Below are 18,516 nucleotides of genomic sequence, written 5' to 3'. Positions count from 1 at the left end.
TCTCTGCGCGCAGGAGCTGCTTCTGCGGGCCGGCGTGGAGGAGATGCGCTGCGCGGGGCCCAGGTCCCGCGGGGAGCCCGCCGTGGAGGTAACGCCCGCACACCCGCAGCCCGGCCGGCCTTCCCGGCGGCCTCGTCCCACATTACAGACGCGTCCCTCCCCGGGCCACGGCAGCGGCCACGCCTCGAGGGCCCCGGAGGGGCGGGGCCCGGCGCCGCCAGGCCAGGCCGAGCGCGGCCCGAGCGAGCGGGCAGCTGCACCGTCTCCTTCCCTGGGTGGCTCCAGATTTTCCATACTGAGCACTCAGCGTTTCCGTAAGGAAGACCCCAGGGTGTGTTTGCCAAGAGAGAAAGTCAGGCAGCAGGACAGGGAGGGCGCATTCTGAGCGACGCTCGCTCGGGAGGAGCTGGCCCGCCCCCGCCCCCCCCCGCCCTGGACCCGCCCTGGACCCGCCTGGGCTGCGGCGGTCGGGGCCACATGAGCCCCCCAAGCAGTTGGGGCAGCCCAGGAGAGTGGGCACCCCACGTAGTAGCAGCGGGCCCCGGGGTGAGATGGCCGAGGTCCTGTGGTGGGGAGCTTTACCCGCTGCTCGCCCAGCGTGGATGTGGGGCCCACCCTGAGGGTGTCTGCAGAGCCGCAGCGGCCCGGGCAGGGAGCAGCCCAGGCAATGTCCCGGGGGCCGGCCCCGGGGGCAGTGCAGGAGAAGGCCCCTGAGCCCAGAGGCTCCAGCCCGCCGACTAGGAACCGCGGTCCCCGGCCCGGCAGGCTCTGCACCTTCCCTGCCCCTGCCTGGGTGGCTGGACGGCCTTGGAGGACAGAGGTGCTGCGGGGGACCCAGCGCAGGGGGCGGGCCGGGCTGGAACGCGTGGGTGGGCGGCTGGAGTTAGGACAGAGGGGAGAGGGCCAGGCCTCCCAGGGGTACAGGGCCGCCCGCTCAGCCGGGGTGTCTGGGGGCACCTTGTGGGCACAGGTGCCAGGCCCTGACCTCCACAGGACTCCGAGAAGAAGCCGCGCCTCCGACTTCCACCTCGAATCCTCTCGGCTCCGAGACTGACCTTCTACAGGGTGAGTGGTGCCCGTGACTGCCGTCAGGGTGGGCTCAGGGCAATGGCTCCAGGCCACTCCTCCCCCTGGTGACCCACCTCCGGGCCTGTTCCCCTGAGGACAGCCCCGCCCTTGAGGCAGAAGCTAGCGCGCCGCCGCCGAGGGGGCAGGTTGGAGGGCAGGGGGGCAGAGGGGCACTTGCTGCTCCGAGGCTCCCCTCCCCCATCACAGCCGGCCCCCACTCTCTCCTGCAGCCCAACGATGACTCCCCGGTCAAGCTGAACACTGCTGCCATCCTGCGAGAAGGGGCCTTATACCAGCGGCAGGTGGAGAGAGAGCTGCAGAGGTGGGGTGGCAGCTCCTTGGCCTCCCCTCCCCTCCGGGAGCTCAAGAGGGGCCGGCGCCTGGCTGCTGCAGTCCTGCAGAGGCGGCCTTGGGTCGGGGGCGGGGGGACCCAAGCAGGCCAGTGTCAGGGTCACAGCTGCATCCTAGGAAGATAATCTGCACTCAGTGAGGGAGATGGGCTGGGTCGGAGGAGGCTTGGCAGAGACCTGGCCCACCCCGAAGCTCCCTGAGGGGCCCCCTTCTCCTGGGATCCCTTTCTGACGCTCCCTCCCCGACCACCAGGGCTGCAGACCCTGGCACTCACCCCAAGGGTTGGGCTGTGGGTGGGAGCTTGGGTGGCTGACGATGGATGAGAGGACGGACAGACACACAGGTGGACAGAGGGTGGCGGATGGACGGACACGTGGGTCACACACGAGTGGATGGGGGCTGCAGATGTGGCTGGAGGGCGGACGCACAGGACCGGGACGGGCGGACAGTGCGTGCAGCGGGTGGCCGGTGTTGGCAGAGGGCGGCCCACGCCTGTGAAGGCCATTGCCCCCGGGGGAACTGTGGCCTCCTGGTGGCCCGTGCAGCCCCACCACAGGAGACCCCCCCAGCCCCGCCTCTTGCCTTCTCTCCCCAGGGTGGATAAGCTGATGGACGGGGCCGGGGACCTCTCCGAGTTCCTCAGGTGGCAGGCGAAGGTGCAGGCAAAGGTCCGGGAGGAGCAGCTGGCCGCAGGCGAGTGCCGGAGGCTGCAGGGGAAGCTCAGCCGCGAGGAGGCCGTCCTGGCACGGCAGCAGGTGGTGCAGGAGAAGAAGCGGAAGGCCAAGCAGAAGAAGGAGGAGGTGACGGGCAGGCCGGGCTGGCCGTGGGCCGGGCTGTTCCTGTGGTTGCCGCCCCCAGGCATTTCCTCCTAAAACCCACAGAGTGGGGGTGCTTCCTCTGGCCCCATCTCACCAGGTGGGGCTGCCGGAAGCATCTGAGGTCAGCTGGCCTGCGTGGACTGTCTGCCCAGCACTTCTGGTCCAGACTGCCCCCCGCCCCCACTAGCGCGGTCCGTTGGTCCGCACATCCACGTGTGAGGGGGGACCTGAGGTCTGGCGGAAACTTCCAGAAGGCCAGCATGTTTGCATAAGAGGCAAGAGGGTCTGTGGACACCCACGTTTCCACTTCGGATGCTCTGGACGTCAGTCCTGCTCTTCCTCCTCCTAGGACGGATGTCCTGGCCGGGGCCTCCCTGCCCGTGTGTGTCCCTTCCAGTGGGCCTGGCGGTGGCCCAGATGAGGCGGGAGGCTGCAGGGCCCAGAGGCCCAGCCGTAGGCCCCTCTCCTTAGACGTGTGCCACTGAGGGCCGCCAGTCGGCAGGTGTGCCCCAGGTTCCCGCGAATTACTTATCCCGGCAGACGCGTCTGTACCTGCTCTTCGTGTTAGGGTTGGTTTTCCTTCCTTTTTAGCTCACTTCTCAAAAATACAAAGTCAAAACAATACGGCACATAGCCTCAGAGAAGTCTCACTTCTTGTAAGTCTGTAACTTACAGCCCATTTCCACCTCCACCCCAAGTCCTTATTTTCATGAATTTCTGTCTTTCCTTCCAAGCAAGTATAAACACTTCTTGTTTCCCCTTTTCTTAACATAAAATGTCCCAGCCTGCTTTGCCAGCAATTAATAATGTTGTGCAAGTTTTTCCTCTTTGTGGAGGTGGCTTTTCGAGGTCCACTGCTAGAGGAGGGACTGCTCCGTCCGAGTAGCTGATGTGCAGTTTTTGTCTTGTTCTTGTGGCTGTTTTTGTTGGGGGTCTTGGGGTCTTATTAGAGATGCCACATCACCTTCCCTGGGCAGGAACTTCAAGGCCCCAGCACCGGGGGAAGGGGCCCAATCCCCCTGACCCACCACCGAGGTTACTGTACTGAATTCAGGAATTTTTGCCAGTCTCAGAGGTGAGAAATAGTATCTCAGTAGAGCTCTGATTTGCATTGCGTCTGTGAAATGTGAATTTGAGGATGTTTTCACATAAGAGCCACTTCTGTGTCTTTTTCTGTGAACTGTGTGTGTTCATGTCTTTTTTTTTTTTTTTTAAGATGTTGGGGATAGGAGTTTATTAATTTATTGATTTTTGCTGTGTTGGGTCTTCGTTTCCGTGCGAGGGCTTTCTCTAGTTGTGGCAAGTGGGGCCACTCTTCATCGCGGTGCGCGGGCCTCACACTATCGCGGCCTCTCTTGTTGCGGAGCACAGGCTCCAGACGTGCAGGCTCAGTAGTTGTGGCTCACGGGCCTAGCCGCTCCGCGGCATGTGGGATCTTCCCAGACCAGGGCTCGAACCCGTGTCCCCTGCATTAGCAGGCAGATTCTCAACCACTGCGCCACCAGGGAAGCCCTGTTCATGTCTTTTGTCATATTCTTTTTTTTTTTTCCAGTTTTATTGGAGTATCATAGACAAGTAAAATTTGTATATATTTAAGGTGTATAATATGATATTTTGATACACGTATACATCGTGGGATGATTGCCACAATCAAGTAATTAACACATAGTTACTTTATTGTGCATGTGGTGAGAACAGTGAGATCCACCGTCTTAGCAAATTTAAAGTGTACAAAACATTATCATTAACTCTAGTCACCATGCTGTACGTTAGGTCCCTAAAGCTTATTCATCTTCTAACTAAATAAAAGTTTTTACCTTTTGACCAACATCTCCCCCTTCTCCTCACCCCCAAGCTCCTGGTAACTACCTTTCTACTCTTTGTTACTATGAGTTCCACGTTTTTAGATTCCCACAGGAGTGAGGTGAGACAGTATTTGTCTTTTCACCTCTGGCTTATTTCACCCAGCATGATGTCCTCCGGGTTCATACATGTTGCCACAAATGTCAGGATTTCCTTCTTTTTTAAGGCGGAATAATATTCCGTTATGTACGTATAGCACACTTTCTTGATCCATTCATCTATCGAGGGACACTTAGGTTGTTTCCGAATCTTGGCTACCATGAATAATACTGCAAATGAACATAGGAATGCAGATGTCTCTTCAACATAGTGACTTCATTTCCTTCAGATGTACCTCCAGAAGTGGGATTACTGGGTCGTACGGAAGTTCCATTTTTTATGTTTTGAGGAGCCTCCATACTGGTTTCCATAGTGGCACCCAATTTACATTCCCACCGACAGGGCACAGGGTCCCTTTTCTCCATATCTTTGCCAACATTTGTTATCTTTTGACTTTTTATGCTGGCCGTCCTAACGGGTGTGAGGTGATATCTCATTGTCACTTTGCTTTGCATTTCCCTGATGATTAGTGCGAGGAGCATCTTTTCATGTGTCTGTTGGCTGTTTGTATGTCTTCCTTGGAAAAATGTTTGTTCATGTCCTTTACCCATTTTTAAAATCAGGTTACTTTATTCCATTTTATTTTGCTATTGAGTTGTGTGAGTACCTTATATATTTTGGACATTAACCCCTTATTGGATATATGATTTGCAAATATTTTCTCGCATTCCACAGGTTGCCTTTTTATTTTGTTGATTGTTTCCTTTGCTATGCAGAAACTTTTCCATTTGTGTAGTCCCACTTGTGTATTTTTGCTTTTGTCGCTTGTGCTTTTGGTGTCAAATCAAAAGTAAATAAATAATCGCCAAGACCAAGGCCAAGAATCTCTTCCCCTATGTTTCCTTCTAGGAGTCTTATGTTCTCGGGTCTTACATTCAAGCCTTTGATCCATTTTGAGTTGATTCTTGTGTGTGGTGTAAGATAGGGACTCAGTTTCATTCTTTTGGGTCTGTATATCTGGCTCTTCCAACAACATTTATTGAAGAGACTCTCCTTTCCCCCACTGAGTTTTCTTGGTGCCTTGGTCAAAGATTAGTTGACCATGTCCATTTTCTGTTGAGCTTTTAACCTTCATTTACTTGACTTTATTATAGAGTTCTTTATATATTAAGGAAAGTAAGCCTTTAACTATAGTATGTTGTTACAGATATTTTGTTCCAAGTACTCATTTGGCTGTGCTTAAATGATGTATTTTTGCCATGTAAATGTAATTTTTATGTCATCAAACTTATCAATCTTTTCTTTCATTGTATCTGGATTTTGAATAATTAGGAAGGTTTTTCCCATACCCATGTTATAGAAGAGTTCACGCATGTTTTCTTCTAGTATTTGTGTGGTTTCATTTTTACATCTGGATCTCTATCCACTTGAAGTTTATTCTCGTGCACGGTGTGAGATCTGGGTCCACTTTTATTGTTTACAGATGGCCAGCCAGTTGAGTCTTCCAATCCATGAATGCGCTATGTCTCTCCATTTATTTAAATCTTTTATTTCCTTCATCTGGTTATTTAGGTTTCTGTATGTAAGTCCTATACAAGTTTTGTTATTTTTTAAAATTAATTGATTTTTAATTTATTTTTATCTGCGTTGGGTCTTCATTGCTGCACGTGGGCTTTCTCTCGTTGCGGTGAGCGGGGGCTACTCTTCGTGGTGGTGCCCGGGCTTCTCATTGTGGTGGCTTCTCTTGTTGCGGATCACGGGCTCTAGGCGTGCGGGCTAGTTGTAGTGGTGGTTGTGGCTTGCGGGCTTAGTTGCAACACAGCATGTGGGATCTTCCCGGACCAGGGCTCGAACCCCGTATACCCGCATTGGCAGGTGGATTCTTAAGCACTGCGCCACCAGGGAAGCCCTATCACATCCTTTTTTATGTCTGTAGGGTCTAAAGTGTTTCATTCTTGAATATTGGTGATTTATGTTTTTTCATTTTTTTCTATTAGAATTGCTAGAGATTTGTCAATTTCATTGATCTTTTCAAAAAACCAGCTTCTTGTTTCATTGATTTTTCTCTACTGTTTTTCAATGTTATTGATTTCTGCTCTTTATTATTTCCTTCCTTCTGCTTGCTTTGAGTTTATTTTTTTGAGTTTATTTTGTTCTTCTTTTTCTAGGTTCTTTTTTTTTTTTTTTTCTGCGGTATGCGGGCCTCTCACCATTGTGGCCTCTCCCGTCGCGGAGCACAGGCTCCAATGCGCAGGCTCAGAGGCCACGGCTCACGGGCCCAGCCGCTCCGCGGCACGTGGGATCCTCCCGGACCGGGACACGAACCCGCGTCCCCTGCATCGGCAGGCGGACTCTCAACCACTGCACCACCAGGGAAGCCTTCTAGGTTTTTGAGATGGGATTTAGATTACTGACATGAGACTTTTCTACTTTTCTATTGTAAGCACTCAGTGTTACACATTTCCCTTTATTTGTTGCTTTAGCTGTGTCCACAAATTTCGATATGTTGTATTTCATTTTCATGCAGTTCAATGTGCTTTTTCATTTCACGTGAGATTTTCTCTTTGAGCCATGGATTATTTAGAAGTATGTTGTTTAGTTTCCAAGCATTTGGAGATTTTCCTGTTACCTTTGATCATTGACTTCTAGTTGATTCCATTGTGGTTATTGAACAGACTCTGCTCTGTTTATTTTAAATCTGTTGAGATTCTTTTCATAATTGCTTGTTGCATTTTTATGAGGGCTTCTTTAAAAATCATTGTCAAGTCTCACATCTGTGATCTCAGTGCTGAGATCAGAGCTCAGTGCTCTACTGAGTGTGTGTTCTTTCCGTTGGAGATCACCTTGGCTTTTGGCGTGGTGAGCGGATTTTCGATTGAAACCCGGACATTCTGGGTATGATGTTACAGGACTCTGGATCTTATTTAAGCCTTCTGTCTGAGCAGCCTCTCTCTGACGCCGCTCTGGCAGAGGAAGGGGGGGGGGTGCCCCCACATTACTGCCAGGTGGGCTTAGCAACCCACCATCCCCACGTGGCCTCTGTTGACCCCTGAGAGGGGGCCCCTGATGCTCTGTGGGTAAGGGCCCCAGCTAGACCTCCATCAATAGATACCCCCCTGCCTGGGGTGGGAGGAGTACCTTATAACTGCCCCCACGTGGCCTCCACTGTCACGTGGCATGCATGGAGGTGAAAGTCCGCACTCTGCACTAAGCCTCCTCTGACGCCACCTTAGTGGGGATGGGGAGGGACCCTTGTTCCCGCGGGTGGGGGCGGACACCAGGTTGCCACGAGCTCTCCTCTGACACCACTGACACCTGGGGGGGGGGCAGGTCCCCGCTCAGGCTCCTCTGTGCCACCTCCCCATGATCCGGGGAGCGCAGAAGTCTTGCGCTCACTCAGCCTTTGCTCAGGCTTTGCCTGTGATGTCTGGTTGGAGCACAGGTTGTGTCGCCCAGTTTTCTGTGTCTGTGGGCAGCTCCTTTCCTTTTCCCTTGGCGGGCTTTGGTTGGGCTTTTTTGTCTGCACCTATGGCATTTCTGGGTTCTCCAGCACCCATCCTGGCACACATGAGGTAAAAGAAGACCCAGGGACCCCCCCGCCCCCACCGTGCCATTCTTCAAGTCCCACGGTCCCAGCCGGCCTGCCTTCTTCCGTCCACCTTTCATAGCCTTCTTCTGTGTGTTTAGTAATTTATATGCAGAGGGTTTAGTTGTGCCTCGTGGGAGGAATAGGGAAAAGCACCCCTACTCCATCTTCTCAGAAGTGGAAGTCCCAGGTGTTGATTCTGATAAAGGCTTTTGCAGCATCTGTGGAGATAATCATATCATTTTTCTCCTTAACTCTATTATTACGGTGAATTATATGAATGATTTCTTTTTTTTTTTAAACATCTTGATGGAGTATAATTGCTTTACAATGTTGTGTTAGTTTCTGCTTTATAACAGAGTGAATCAGCTATACTTACACATATACCCCCATATCCCCTCCCTCTTGCGTCTCCCTCCCTCCCACCCTCCCTATCCCACCCCTCTAGGTGGTCACAGAGCACCGAGCTGATCTCCCTGTGCTATGTGGCTGCTTCCCACTAGCTATCGGTTTTACATTTGGTGGGGTATACATGTCCATGCCACCCTCTCACTTTGTCCCAGCTTACGCTTCCCCCTCCCCGTGTCCTCAAGTCCATGCTCTACGTCTGTGTCTTTATGCCTGTCCTGCCCCTAGGTTCTTCATGACCTTTTTTTTTTTTTTTTTTAGATTCCATATATATGTGTTGGCATGCGGTATTTGTTGTTCATTTTCTGACTTACTTCACTCTGTATGACAGACCCTAGGTCCATCCACCTCACTACAAATAACTCAATTTTGTTTCTTTTTAATGGCTGAGTCACATTCCTATTAATGATTTCTTAATGCTGACCCTTCCTTGCCTTCCTGCGACGAATCCAGTGCGGCTTCCCTGGAATTTGAAAGTCCTCCGACTCACATGGAAAAGTCCAGAGGCAGGAGGCGGTGGGTGGAGAGCAAAGGTGGCCTGTAGTCGAGCAGCCACGCCCTTCCCTTGACCAGAGACCCTGAGAGGGTCTCGGAAGAAGCCACCCGGCGTCACCTTCAGTGGTCCACCTGGAGGGGCAAAGAGCCCATCAGAGGGGTGGCTGCTGGAGGCCAGGGCTTGGGCTAGAAGCTGCGGCCTGACAAGCGGGCTTGCGGGGCCTGGAGACTGTGTCCAGGTGACCCACCCGAGGGTGTAGAAGGAGCTCCACCAGGGAGGAGAGCTGCCCGGAGGGAGGGAGGGAGGGAGGGAGGGCCGGCCCTCCCGCGGGCTTTTCCCCGGGCGGGCTGCTTCTACTCCTTGCGGCTCTCTCAGCATTCCTGCAATGGGGCTGTTCTTGGGCAGCAAGGACAGAGCAGCCTGCCCCTACGGCGCCTCCCCTCATTGCGCTGTCCCGACGCCAGGTCAGCAGGAGGGGCTCCAGCCCGCACAGGCCGGCACCCCCTCCCATGGCTCGATGGCGGCTTGGTGACGTCCAGCTCTGTCCCTCCCAACCCTGGGGGTCTCGTGAGCCAGTCAGAAGCACAGGAGTCATGGGCCTCCAGGGAACAGCATGGGAGAGGGCACCCCGTGAGGCCCGGCGGCCCAGCCACGACTGGGGGCTCCACCCAGGCACCAGGAGGCCTCGCCTCCTAATTAGGGCAGCTCCCCGAGCCCCAAGCCGTGTTCCCCGAAGCCCGGCTGACTCTGGCTGGACCATCCTGCACGGAGAGGCTTCTCTCCCCGACCTGGAACGTACACGCATGTAGATGATGAGTGTGTTTTATGAACAGAGTTACCTGAGTAGACGGCACCAAACGTTTGACGACGAAAGGAATTGTATTGTTTTCGTGTGCCCTCCATGCTGGACTGGTGGCTTTTACAGCCTCCGTGTCTTTTTTTTTTTTTTTTTTTTAGTATTAATTTATTTAGCTGTGCCAGGTCTTCCTTGCGGCATGCAGGATCCTTACTTGCGGTGGCGTGCAGGCGGGATCTAGTTCCCAGACCAGGGATCGAACCCGGGCCCCCCCGCTTTGGGAGCGTGGAGTCTTAGCCACTGGACCACCAGGCAGGACCCAGCCTCCGTGTCTTCATGGGGCTTTTTCTCCACCGGAGGATGGGTTGCCGCAGCCTGGCCCCCGGAGCCCCTTCCTCGCCTCTGTGCCCTCTAGAGCCTGGAGGCATCCTTTCTTTTGACAGGTAGGATGTTTGGGGCCCACCTGAATTTTCTCTTCTTCAGACGTAGATTCAGTTATTGCCCCCGAGGCCCTGGCCCTCACCACAGAACCCAGTGTTGATTTCTGTAGCTGGGGCTGGGTGGGGGGAGCTTTCCTGGTTTTTCCGTGGTGACCAGTATTAAGGTGCTCTAGCAACAGGGCTGAAAAGGATATATTGTAAAGTCACGAGGGCAGCTCTGACATTGTTTCATCATAAACAATTTGAATATATTTTCTCCACCTAATTTTATCTCCCTTTATTTATTTATTTTGATGGCTGTGCCGCGTGGCTTGCTGGATCTCAGTTCCTCAACCAGGGGTTGAACCTGGGCCCTCAGCCGTGAAAGCGCCGAGTCCTAACCGCTGGACCACCAGCGAATTACCAATTTTATCCCCTTTTAAAAATAATTTGATGAACCATAGAAATAAGTAGCTATATTGGGGAAAAAAATGGATAAAATTCACATAATTCTTGCTTTTTAACAAAATTTAATCCATCATCACAGCGAAGTTAATCTTGAGTAGCAGTACCGATATTAGCACAAAACCCACCGGGTGAGTAACTTTCACCCTCCGGTTGTCATGGGGGACCATTCTTAGAGTAGATTTTACCGACGTATTCAATGGGTTGAGTTTGGAGGCCCTTGGAGCATTTTTCTCTTTGGCTTTGTTACATCAGTGCTGTCTGGTGTGTTCTGTGTTCGTTTGAATTTAAAGGTGTCCCCGTGCCGGGAGCTGAAAGCCCTTGCTTGGGGCAAGGTCAGCCATCAGCCCTCGTCCGGGTGCTGTCAGTTGTGGGAGGGGTGGAGAGATGTGCGGGGCTTCCGACGCAGGGCCCCAGGATGCGATCGGCCAGCCTGGCCCCCGAGTGGACTCTGGGCCGGACCGTGGGTCCGAGGTCTATGTCGTCTATGTCAGAGCAGACAGGGCCAAGAGTCGGCCCGGGGCTCCAGCCAGCCAGCTGCCCCGCGAGCCGCTCACCACCCCGGTGGCCCCGGCCCTGCTGCAGGCCTCCCCGGGGGACCACACCCCTAGCTCGCCAGCACCTCTGCCTGCCCACAGATTCGGCCCTGTCACCTCCTTTCAATCTCTGAGTGCTCCGCCCTCCTCTCCGCCAATTCCTGATGCTGTGCTGACGCTGGTACCACGCCTGATGGGGACGCCGTGCGGGCGTGACTTGGGAGGTGGCACAGCCGTCCCCACTCACCAGCAGCCACACCGGAGCCAGGGAGGGGGTGACTTGCCCGAGGTCACACAGCTGGTCGGGGGCGGAGGCAGAGCTAGAATCCTGGGGCCTTCTCCACGGCCTGTGCCGTCTCCTGGGCTCCGCGGGATTCGCTCCGAGCTAGGAGATGTCGCCCCTCCTTCCTCACTCCCGGGACCAGGCTGCCAGCTGTCTCTGTGCCTCCCCAACCAGCCAGGGGTCCGGGGACTCGGCTCGGCTGCCTCTCCTCCGAGCCCAGGTGTCTTTCCTTGCACGTAGTTTACTTACTTGGGGTACGACTCCTCCAGTTTGGTAGCCTGCTTTTTCTCACCTCATAGTTCCACACGAGCATTTCTCAAACTTCCTACAACGTTTTCGAAAGCACTTTTTAAAATAAACGTTTTAGTTTGGGACTTTTTTTTAAGCAGTGACAGAAAAGTCGCAGCTAGTACGGAGGGTTCCCCTGTTGTCACCCAGCCTCCCCTGTGGGTCACATCTTACATCAGCACGTGCCTATGGAGTCTCTTGCACTGTCACACAAAGCATGGAAAACTGGAGGGCTTTAGCTGCCGTTCTGGAGGCCAGAAGTCCGAGATCAAGGTGTTGGGTGGGCCGTGCTTGCTCTAAGCCCCTTCCGGCTCCTGGTGACCCCAGGAATTCCTTGGTCTGTGGCAGCCTCACCCTATCTCTGTCTCTGCCTTCACATGGCCATCTTCTCCATGTTTCTCTGGGTCTTCTCCTCTTCTTATATTGACACTTGTCATTGGATTTGGGACCCACCCTAAGTCCAGGATGGTTCCATCCCAAGATCCTTAACTCATTACTTATTGGATCCTTAACTAGTTGGAAATAAGATCACATTCTGAGGTTCCAGGTGGACAGGAATTCTGGGGGGGCACCAACCCACTACTCCAGGGTGTATTTGTCACAATCAAGAAACCAATATGGGCACGTAACTTAACTCCACACTCTATTTCGACTTCAGCATCTTTTTTTTCCTACTTGTGTCCTTCTTCTGTCCAAGATCCCATCCAAGGATGTCCCAGACCCGTCTTGGCCATGACACTGTCTCAGGCTTTCCCTGTCCTTGGCGCCCTTGGCAGTGGTGAGGCGTGCTGGTCAGGTGTCCTGTACAGCGTCTGTCTGTGGAGATGCTCAGACTGGGTGTAGGAGGAAGACCACAGGGGCCACGTGCCTTTTCATCCCATCCCTTCAAGGGTGCCCGCCATCAGCAGACTTACCACTGAGGGTGTTGGACTTGATCACCTGGCTCCTCACTGCGGTCATTCCCCCTTTCCACGTTGCGCTCCTTGGAAGGGGTCTCTAAGCGGGGCCCCCGCTCAAGGAGGTTGGGTAGGTTATGTGGATTCTTCAGCACAGAAGACTTGTCTCTTCTCCCCCATTTACTCGCTTATATATCTATATATATCAGTCCACTCACGTATATCAGTGTGGACTCATGCATATTTATTTTATACTTTGTGTTATAATCCAATACGACGTGATTTACTTTGTTGCCAGCTTTGGCCACAGGGACCCCTTTCAGGCTGGCTCCTCTGTCCCTTCCACATGCCTCCATGCCTCCCACCACCCTTTTGTTTTTTGAGCACTTCCTTACTTTACGGTGCCGTAAAATGCTCCAGGCTCATCTTGCACCTTCCCTGCCCCAGCCCTCAGACGGCCATTTCTCCAAGAACCGTGGTTCCTTTTCTTAGAACCTGGAATGAACTTGCACAGAAAGGGATGGTCAAAAGCCATTTTTATATGTGCTGGCAAAGTGCTTTAAGAAAGGCTTCCTTCCTGCCCGGCGCGCCTGGCATCCACGCTGCCACACGTGGACCCTGCACGTACCACGCAGTCGGAGATGAGACCTCCAGGACGGGCAGTCCAGGGGCTCCCTGGCAGCGCCGGGCAGTGACAGGAGGTATACGTTCCACCCTGTCCTTTGTAGTATCTTGAAGACTGAAAATAATATTCGGAATTGTTCACAATAGCTCCACCATGGAAACAACCTGAATGTTTGTCTGTCAGTGGTAGAATGTAGCAAAGAGTTGCTGTAGATTCCCCGAAACAGCCACGAGAATAAGCCAACTGCAGTGCTGGTGAAAACGTGGATGAGGATAGTACCCCCAGATACTGAGCAGAAGAGGACACGGTACCCCCAGATACTGAGCAGAAGAGGAAAGCCACAGCCAGGACACGGGGCGCGTCCTGTGTGTGTGCGGTTCAAAGTGGCAACACCACACCCCACGGTTTAGAGCTGCGCATTTCTCAGGCTCCTCCAGAAAGAAGGACGTGCCCGGGGGGCGCATGTGATCGGGAGCCTGGGGCTTCCCAGGGGCTGGCGTGTCCTATGCACAGACCTGGGCAGAATCTGGACAGCCAGCTCCACGTGGCTGTGGCTGCAAAGGAAGCAGTGCCCTGCTCTCCTAAGTGGAGTCAGCGGTGGGTGGGCTTCAGGGCAAACCCAGTGGCTCTGACTTGGTTTCCCCAGGACTCTGTTGGCTGCACTCCTCAGCTTATTGTCAGATCTGGAGGGGTGGCTGCGTAGTTCTGGGCTCACACCCCCAGGACCACAGCGGAGGAAGGGGGGACGCGAGGCGGGACTTCCCCAGCAGGCCCCGCCTCCAGACGCCGATGAGCTTAGACCCAAGCTGCAGGGTGATTCAGGGTCAGGGACTGGGTCCCCCGTCCAGACCTCAGGCTGCTCCCGGGGCTGGGGCGGGCCCGGGGTCGCAGGCAGCGGCTCTGACTGTGGCCGGCTGGTTGTCCAGACAGCTGAGCTGATGCAGCAGTGTGCCGAGAGGCGCCTCCAAGAGGAAAGGTCCATGAAGGAGCTGGTGGAGCAGGTGATGGAGACGCAGAAGAACGTCAAGGTGGCGCAGACGAAGCTCCTGAAGGGCCGACGGCAGATGGGTACAGCGGGGGGGTGGGGGGGGTGCTCGGTGCCCTCCCAGGGGAGCTACCTGTGCCCAGTGCCGGCCCTGCTGCTCTCTGACCCCCTCCGCAACCCCGCTTGGCCCTCAGTTCAGGAGGTGATGGAGGAGAGCCGGGAGCTGCTACAGCGCAGTGCAGAGGCGGCCAGGGAAGAGCAGAGGCGGCGCTGTGAGCTCATCTCCCAGCTGCGAGCCCTGGAGACTCAGCCCACGCGCAAGGGCAAGCTGGTGGACCTGACCCAGGTGAGGACGTGGCCCCCGGAGCCCGTGCCCATGTGACGACCTCGGGGGGCTTCCCCAGGTCTTACTGGGCCTGGCATCGCCATGACGGATGCGTCCAGAATTCCCACCAAGGACAAAGGCAGTCTGGACCCGGGCCGAGATCCACCTATCCGCTCGTGCCCAGCTCCCCCGTGCCCGCCATGCTGGAGGCCTGGGTCTGGTCCAGATGCTCAGTCCTGCCAGGGAGGCCTCCATCACCCCCGGGGGTGGGCAAGGTAGGCTTCGTGGAGCTGCGCGTTGAGGGAGCTCCCGGAACTCACTAGGCCTGGGTGGCAAGGGCAGCGTAGGGAGAGCGCAGGTGCACGAAGGCCCAAGGCTGGGCAAGCAAGAGGCTAAGAGAAGGGCAGCAGCGCCTGGAAGCCCGTGTGAGAAACACCACGAGAGGCCGGGCTGGCGCGCGGTGACGTGGGGGCAGGCCTGGTCCTGGGGGGTGGGCAGAGTCCAGACGGCTCTCTACCCAGGCCCCCAGGTCCTGGCTGGAGAGACAGTGCTGAGCTCCATTTGGGCCCTGCCACGGCGGAGGGGCCTGCAGCGCACCCAGCTGAGATGTCCCCACAGAGGTCGAGGGCTGCAGAGCAGGCCCGGGCTGGAGAAGCCGGGTGGTGGACGGACACGTCACACAGGCACCACTGAGTAAGCAGGAGGAGGTCTCCGGGGCACCAGGCCAGGCCTATGGCATTCAGGAGGGCTGCAGATACTGGTGCCGGCGCCCTGGAGACGGCCAGGCAGGCTGGGCCTGGGCCTGGTTCCCAGCCCGGGGCCTCCCCTGCCTACCCTGCAGATCCCCGGCTATGGCCTGGAAGGGGAGATGTCGGTCGTGGAGCTGCGTGAGCGGCTGGCCCTGCTCAAAGAGACCCAGAGGTGCAAGGAGGAGGAGAAGCGAGACCAGATCATCCAGGGCAAGCGCGCCAAGAGCCAGGCGCTGCAGAACACGGTGGAGCAGATCTCACTGTGCCGCGCGGCCATGGGGAGGTCTGCAGCCTTGAGGTTGGTGCCAGTGGCCCGGGGCGGACGCCTTGGGTGGGCAGAGAGCAGGGAGCCTGCTTTTGCACCCTCCTGGGTGGCTTCTCCTCGCAGCAACCCACCACCCTCCCGCCCAGGCAGTTCCCTTGCCTCCAACTTTAAAAAAAAAAAACAAAACATTTATTTACTTATTTGTTTATCTACTTCTGGCTGCGTTGGGTCTCCGTCGCTGCACGCGGGCTTTCTCTAGTTGCGGCGAGTGGGGGCTACTCTTCACTGTGGTGCGGGGGCTTCTCTTGTTGCGGAGCATGGGCTCTAGGCGCGTGGGCTTCAGTAGTTGTGGATCGCAGGCTCTAGAGTGCAGGCTCAGTAGTTGCGGCGCACAGGCTTAGTTGCTCCGTGGCATGTGAGATCTTCCCGGACCAGGACCCGAACCCATGTCCCCTGCGTTGGCAGGCAGATTCTTAACCACTGCGCCACCAGGGAAGTCCCTTTTTTTTTTTTCTTTTTAAACCAGGAATTAGTTGGGGTTCACACATCGAATTTGGTTGTCAAACATCTCTCCTCTCTTTTAACGGAAAGCACGTGGACACACGCACCCCTCTTTGGAAGGAACACCGTGGTGACTTTTCCGGCCCCTTGTGGCCAAGTAGGGAAGAGATCTGCAAAGATAGAATACTAGCCGCGGCTATGCCTAGGCAAGAGTGTGGCAAGGGGAGGGCAAGATGAAAGGGCGTTCGCTTTTTTTATCCCCAATACCAAGATAGTTAATACCTATGGAATACTTTTTAAACTGTGAAATACAAGGAGCAAAAAGGAAGAGGCGTTGGGGGGAACCCCGCCCCGAGCGGTCCTCGGGGGGCCTCTCCCCCTGCACCTAAATCCCTGGAGTCAACCCGCGGTGGGGTGCTCCTAAGCCAGCCCCGCCGCCCGCCCAGGTGGGAGGAGAAGAAGGCGCAGTCGGCGGCCGCGGGAGCGCCCTCCCGGGACGAGCGGGTGCTGGAGCTGCAGCGCAGGATCCGGGAGAAGGCGGCCGAGCGCCGCAGGCAGGAGGCACTGCTGTACGTGCCGGCGCCGCGGGCAGCTCGCCCCAAGCAGCAGGTGAGCCCCGGGGGCGCGCGCGAGGGGGCGCAGCGCAGGCGTTGGAGGTAGCGGGGGGCGGGGCGCGGGGCGGGGGGACGAGGAAGCCGCGGTGGGGGACGGCCCCGCCCTGCGCCGACCTCCACCGCCCGCCCGCAGGCGCAGCTGGAGGCGCAGCGCAGGCTGGAGCTGGAGCAGAGCCGGGAGCGCAGGCTGCGGGCGCTGCAGCGGGGAGGCTCGGCACGCGGGCCCGCTCGCTGCCTGGGCGCCGTCTGAGCTGGGCGGGCGGGCCCGCCCCGGGACCCCGAGACCCCCGCCCGAATAAAGTCTGCGCGGCGGTGTGCACCTCCCCTTCCTTGGCCGCGCCTCCCGCCCAGAGCAGGGTCGCCAAATAAAATGCCAGTTATTGCGTGGGATAAGCTAATGCTAACAGAAGGATCCGCTGGAATTCAAATTTATTTGGGCGTCTTGTATCGTATGTGCTAAACATGGCCACCCTAGCCCAGATTCTAGTCCTTCCTACGGCCTAGCGCTAGGCATTCCTGCCCACGGCCCCCCATCGGAGTTCCCAGAGCCTGCTCTGCTTGTGGAAAGCTGGAATCCCCATTCTCTGCCCGGAGTCGGGTGGCTTAATCCGGGTACCCCCAAGACTGAGAATGTGATTGTGCTTGTGCGATTAGTAGAAGCTGCCAGGATCTTGAGCCGCTGGGAACTGGCCCTTCTCGGCCTTATCTCCCAAACCTCACGGCGATGGGCTGGGGAGCTGGCCAGGTAGGAACTGTCCCCCACACCCCGTCTGCTGATGAGGCCACTGGTGCTGAGAGGTGAAGTGACCTGCCGGGAGAGCCAGGACCCAAAGCTAAGTAAGCCTGGATGCCTTTAGAGCACTGCCCAGCCTTCTCCAGCATCACTGAAGGAAGGAGGTTAGAGCCACTGGGCAGGAGCTGGCCCAGGGCCTGGACAGGAATGGGGTGATTCCCCTGGGTCCTCAGACCCATCACTGGACTGGAGGTGCATGGCTCTGAGGACAGGCTGGCTGAGTGAAAGCCTGCTGGTGGATAAAGCACAGCATGCTGCAGCTCCCAGGAGACAGAATGGGCAAGCCCATGGGGTGCAAGGCAGTAAGAGAGGGGCTGGAAACTGCCAGGCAGATGGATGTCTAGGAGAGACCCCCACACCCTACATCCTCCATGGGTCTGCAGAGGGGGGAGGCTGGACCCCAGGGCACATTCAGACTAAGAGGGTGGACATCTCAAAGGGACAAGAACAGACTAAAGACCAGCGTTCGCCCCCAATATTCTGAACTGTGTCAGAACCCCAGGACTTCCCCACAACTGAGGTTGGTAGAAAGAGGAATTTCCCACCCCCCTGTCAAATTAGAGCTGGGAGCAGATTAAATTTCATTAAAAAACACAAACATGGCCGCTTCTTACATCCTGTGTTGTTATTCAAACCCATGTCATTTGTCCCAAGAGAGGCTCTCAGGAGCTCTGAGGGCTTCAAGGGGGATTATTAGCTTCTATACCTGGCAATCCAACATAGGGTAGACTTCAGGATATGCCTGATCCAGGAACTCTGTCTCCAGGCTGGTAGCAGTCCCAACCTCACATGTCTGGAGGAAGAAGGGCCACCTCTCCCTGGTAGTTCTCGTAGGAGGGAAACCTCTCTGTCCTCCAAGCCTTGTGCTCCAGTCTCACTGGCCTGGATTGAACATGCTCTGCTGAACCAGTTCCTGTAGTGGGGGAAGGTCTGCATGGGGGCCCCTGCAGCACATGGGGGCCGAAGCAAACACTGTGACAGAGGGAGAGAATTACCCTTCACCTATCAGACTGGCCTCTGGAGCAGAGGGGAGAGGTGGTGGCCCAACAGACTCAGGGTGCTATTAGGAGTAATGCTGGTTGGCAATCCACAGAGTCCCCACCTGCCCTCCTGGACTGGGCAGCTGCTCAGAGCTGCCTTGAGAGCACTTGTGGCTTCTGCTCCATGCAAACCCCAGTAGGGTCGGGTCTTGAGCCATCCCCCGAGTTTATGGGCTGAGGGCCGGCCTTGTGTGGTAAACTGATGGCAACAGTGTTTCCCGGTATCCATGTTCCTTGCCTTGTGACCTCTGCCAAGGCAAGGAACAGAGTAGGAAATAGGCAGAGTCTATTTCCCCCAGTCCTTGAA

The 18,516-nt window shown here is 55.9% G+C and overlaps 1 protein-coding gene across 4 annotated transcripts in view; it reads left to right on the top strand.

Moving 5' to 3' along the window:
* The window catches only part of CFAP99 (cilia and flagella associated protein 99), a 65,313-nt gene that overhangs the window by 26,224 nt on the left and 20,573 nt on the right, over window positions 1-18,516 (top strand). For 3 of the 4 annotated variants that reach the window (XM_059066031.2, XM_067036819.1, XM_067036817.1), the window contains 9 exons: window positions 14-88; window positions 994-1,065; window positions 1,299-1,390; window positions 2,015-2,219; window positions 13,864-14,005; window positions 14,117-14,268; window positions 15,089-15,294; window positions 16,209-16,371; window positions 16,510-17,768. In XM_059066031.2, coding sequence (XP_058922014.1) covers window positions 14-88; window positions 994-1,065; window positions 1,299-1,390; window positions 2,015-2,219; window positions 13,864-14,005; window positions 14,117-14,268; window positions 15,089-15,294; window positions 16,209-16,371; window positions 16,510-16,626 — 1,224 coding nt within the window. In that variant the 3' untranslated portion in view covers window positions 16,627-17,768. Of the gene's footprint in view, window positions 1-13; window positions 89-993; window positions 1,066-1,298; window positions 1,391-2,014; window positions 2,220-13,863; window positions 14,006-14,116; window positions 14,269-15,088; window positions 15,295-16,208; window positions 16,372-16,509; window positions 17,769-18,516 lie in introns of those variants that run through there. The other variant, XM_067036818.1, reaches the window with a different exon arrangement.

The sequence above is a fragment of the Kogia breviceps genome, chromosome 6, assembly GCF_026419965.1.
Source record: "Kogia breviceps isolate mKogBre1 chromosome 6, mKogBre1 haplotype 1, whole genome shotgun sequence".
Classification (NCBI taxonomy): domain Eukaryota; kingdom Metazoa; phylum Chordata; class Mammalia; order Artiodactyla; family Physeteridae; genus Kogia; species Kogia breviceps.
The sequence above is the reverse complement of the archived record's forward strand: the minus strand, read 5'-3'. Positions and strand labels throughout refer to the sequence as shown.